Raw genomic sequence first — 3744 nt, 5'->3', positions numbered from 1 at the left:
TTTTTTTTTTTTTTTTGAGACAGAGTGGTCTTGATCTCCTGACCTTGTGATCCTCCCGCCTCGGCCTCCCAAAGTGCTGGGATGACAGGCGTGACCCACCACCCCCGGCCTCACCTGGCTAATTTTTAAATTTTTTGGTTTCTTTGGAGAGGTGAGGTCTTCCTATATTGCCCAGGCTTCTCTTGAACTCCTGGCCTCAAGCGATCCTCACACCTTGACCTTCCAAAGTGCCTGATCACAGGCGTCAGCCACCACGCCCGGCCCTGTCTTGCTAGTTTTAAGAACAGGAAACCCTGGTTTTAAACACACCATAGCTAAGTGCAGAGGGTAGTGCTCATTCAGGTAAATCCTCTGATGGAGGCCTGATTATTTCAGCCTGGGAGGTTTTTAATCTACAACACTATGCTCAGTTCTGGACGAGTCACCTGATAAAACAGCTGCCTTCAAGAGAAAATGCTCAGAATTCTGTCTTAGCAGTTTGAGGTGTGAGTGAGGGAGCAACAGGTGCCACCTCCACCCCTGATCCCTGTCCTCTGCTGGAGTCTCTAGTTAACCTCAAGGAGAGTCCTGCAAGTCCGTCTTTGTCCTCCCTTTGGGCTGTTGCCGTCCAGTCATGCTGAAATCTGAGCTAAACATGCGGAGTTTACTTAGGAAAACACTGCATTTGGAGAATCATGTGCTGGGGAGACGGACCTGTTGGTATCCTGGTGTGAGGGATGAACAGTGTCGGGTTTTGTGGTTAAACACGAACCCTCTGTGGCCGCGGTTTCCTAAAACATCTGTTTTTGGCCACAGTCTTGGTTGTGCCGTCCTTAGTCCCGTGCTGCAGCCTTGCCGGCCTCTGGGGGAGGCTCCTGTCGTGTCTGCTGGCATAGCTGAGTCCGAGGCACACATCAGACATGGGGCTGTGAGCTAACATGCGGACACCCATCCATTTCTCAGTTTTCCTATGAGTGGAAAATAGAAAGTCTATCTGTTGAAATTTTATTTCTCAAGTTGTGGTTGAGGAAACTAAAATTGTTTAGACTTGGAAGTACAGATGCTCCTTGAAGTAGGATATTTTCAGCTTCCCAGGGGCTCACTGGGAGGTAGCGCCATCGTAGGTCAGGGAGCTTAGTCAACATACTGCTTCCACGTCGTTGTGAAGTGGAAAGACCGCAAGTGGAACCGTCGTACGTTAGGAATCGCCTCTAGTGTCTGAATGGCGCCCTCTTCACAATGCAGAGGCTGTCCTTAGCATGAGTTCCAGGCAGGCTCTCTGTGAACCGTGGGGTTGCCCGTCTGTCCCTGCGGGTCTCTCATGGTCCGGTCTCCTTTCTACCCCGCAGCGACTAGCCTTGATGTACCGAATGCAGGTTGCAAATATTGACAAGTTTGAAGAGAAGCTTCGAGCAGCTGAAGATGAGCTGAATATCGAGGCCAAGGACAGGATCCCGGTTTCCTACAGGCGAACAGGATTCTTTGGAAAGTATGTGGGATGTGTTTGTTGATGCTTGAACTAAACCTCGCTTGGCTTTGTAGTGTGACAAACAGATTGCAAACAAAAATCTCAACCATCTTTGCCTATAGTTAACTAGACTTTTTTGTGGGAGGGTTAAATAAATATAGAAGTGAATGATGCACTGCCAGGAAATTGGGAAATGTAGTCGTCCTTGGGTATCCATGGGGGCTGGTTCAAGGACCTCCCAAGGATACCAGCACCTCAGGATGCCTAAGCCCCGATGTGAAATCCCGGAGTCCTTGCATGTGACCTGAGAACATCCTCTGATAGGCTTCGAATCGTCTGTAGGTTGCTAATAATACCCAATACCCTGTAAATACTATTTCAATCATTGTTATACTTTATTGTTTAGGGAATGATGACAAAAATGTGTCTGTACGTGTTCAGTACAGATGCACGTTTTCCCCACGTATTTTCATTCTGTGCTTGGTTGAACCTGTAGAGGTGGAACCGGTGGCTGTGGAGGCCAACTGTGTGCAAGTCTGTTGGAGTTTGTTTAGTCACTTTCTTTAGTTGTCTGGCACTGCTGCATTCACATTCTTGTTTAATGTTCACTGACTGTGCTCTTTGATGAAGGCTTCCCAAGTGGTCAGATGGAGTGTGCAGGTGCCGGAGATGCCCAGTGACGAGCCAGCCTTGTGACAATAGCAGTGTTCAGGTTTTACTGTTTTCAGTATATTTTGTTTTCAGAAGGAAGCGATCGGTTTCAGTTAGCAAGGCAAGATCAGCCTAGCAATAAAAAAGAAAGAGTCAAGGAGTACCTTGATAATGTCCTGGGGTTGCTGTCTTCTCCATATAGGAAAATGGAACGGGAAAAGTGTAGACACAGGAATGAGAAACTCTCATTTCAGTGTTGAGAGGGAAACAGACCAGGTGGGAGCTGTGGGCAGTTAAGGACCATGGACCCTGACAAGTTCCGTAGTAGGAGCAAATGAGGGGCCAATGGGTGCTGAAACCAGAGAGGTTTATTGTTGACTTGTAATCTCTGAAGATGTAGAATGCTAGTGACTGGCAAGTACTCCCTTGATCAAAATGCACCTCTAGCCAGGTGCGGTGGCTCTGCCTGTAATCCCAGCACTTTGGAAGGCTGCGGCGGGAAGGATCTGTTGAGCCCACGAGTTCGAGACCAGCCTGGGCAGCATGGAGAACCCCATCTCTACAGGGAAAAAAAAAATGCACCTCTAATTCTGTAACTCAGCAACTCCTGGAAGATCACTGCTCTGAGGCTATGCTTCTCATGTCTTCGTAGGCTGATGATGTACAGAAGATGGAGGGTTGGGGCAGGCCCAGGGCAGCCCCTCCTTCAGTATAAGGGCGAAAGTCCTGGGATTTGCTTTTTTTTTTTTTTCTTTTGAGACAGGATCTCTGTCGCCGAGAGCGGAGTGCAGTGGCACAGTCTCAGCTCATTGCAGCCTTGACCTCCCACAGTCAGGTGATTCTCCCACCTCAGCCTCCTGAGTAGCTGGGACTACAGATGCACGCCACCACATCCAGCTAAGTTTTTTTTGTATTTTTAGTAGAGACAGTGTTTGTTTTTTTTTCTTTTTGAGATGGAGTCTTGCTCTGTAGCCCAGGCTGGAATGCAGTGGCGCGATCTTGACTCACTGCAACCTCCACCTCCTGGGTTCGAGGGAGTCTCCTGCCTCCGCCATCCAAGTAGCTGGGATTACAGGCGCACGCCACCACGCTCGGCTAATTTTTGTATTTTTTTAGTAGAGATGGGGTTTCACCATGTTGGCCAGGCTGGTCTCGAACTCCTGACCTTGTGATCCACCCACCACAGCCTCCCAAAGTGCTGGGATTACAGGCGTGAGCCACCATGCCTGGCCTGAGATTTGCTTTTTACCGCTAGGCTGATCTTGCCTGCCTGATCGAAACTGATCACTTACTTTTGAAAACGAAATATACCGAAAATAGAAAAACCAGAATGTTGTTATTGTCACAGGCCTGGCTAGATCACCGGATATCTCCAGCATTTGCACACTTAGTCGGACCATTTGGGAAACTTTCACGTAAGAGCACAGTCAGTGAGAACGAGACGAGAGAACCCATTTCCACAACCATTTTAATCTGTGCATCGGTCCCACAGGTAGGGACTCCTTGTCTCATCTTGGAAACGTTGCCAGCGGTGGTTCTGACTTGGAAACATGTGTCTGTCACGTGACACTCTCTGAGCCTGTGCCTGCCTCTCTTTCTTCCGGCAGTGCCGTGTACTCCGTGGGGATGACAGCAGTGGGCCTGGC

The 3744-nt window shown here is 48.9% G+C and overlaps 1 protein-coding gene across 1 annotated transcript in view; it reads left to right on the top strand.

Annotated features, from left to right (window-relative positions):
* Nucleotides 1-3744, top strand: part of SPG7 (spastic paraplegia 7 (pure and complicated autosomal recessive)) — an 89767-nt gene that overhangs the window by 26305 nt on the left and 59718 nt on the right. Inside the window, exons 5-6 of the mRNA XM_011927986.1 lie at nt 1329-1468; nt 3706-3742. Of these exons, the coding sequence (XP_011783376.1) occupies nt 1329-1468; nt 3706-3742 (177 nt within the window). The remainder of the gene's footprint in view (nt 1-1328; nt 1469-3705; nt 3743-3744) is intronic.

This window comes from Colobus angolensis, unplaced genomic scaffold (assembly GCF_000951035.1).
Source record: "Colobus angolensis palliatus isolate OR3802 unplaced genomic scaffold, Cang.pa_1.0 Scaffold76, whole genome shotgun sequence".
NCBI classification, from domain to species: Eukaryota; Metazoa; Chordata; class Mammalia; order Primates; family Cercopithecidae; genus Colobus; species Colobus angolensis.
This window is presented reverse-complemented; position numbering and strand designations above follow the sequence as displayed.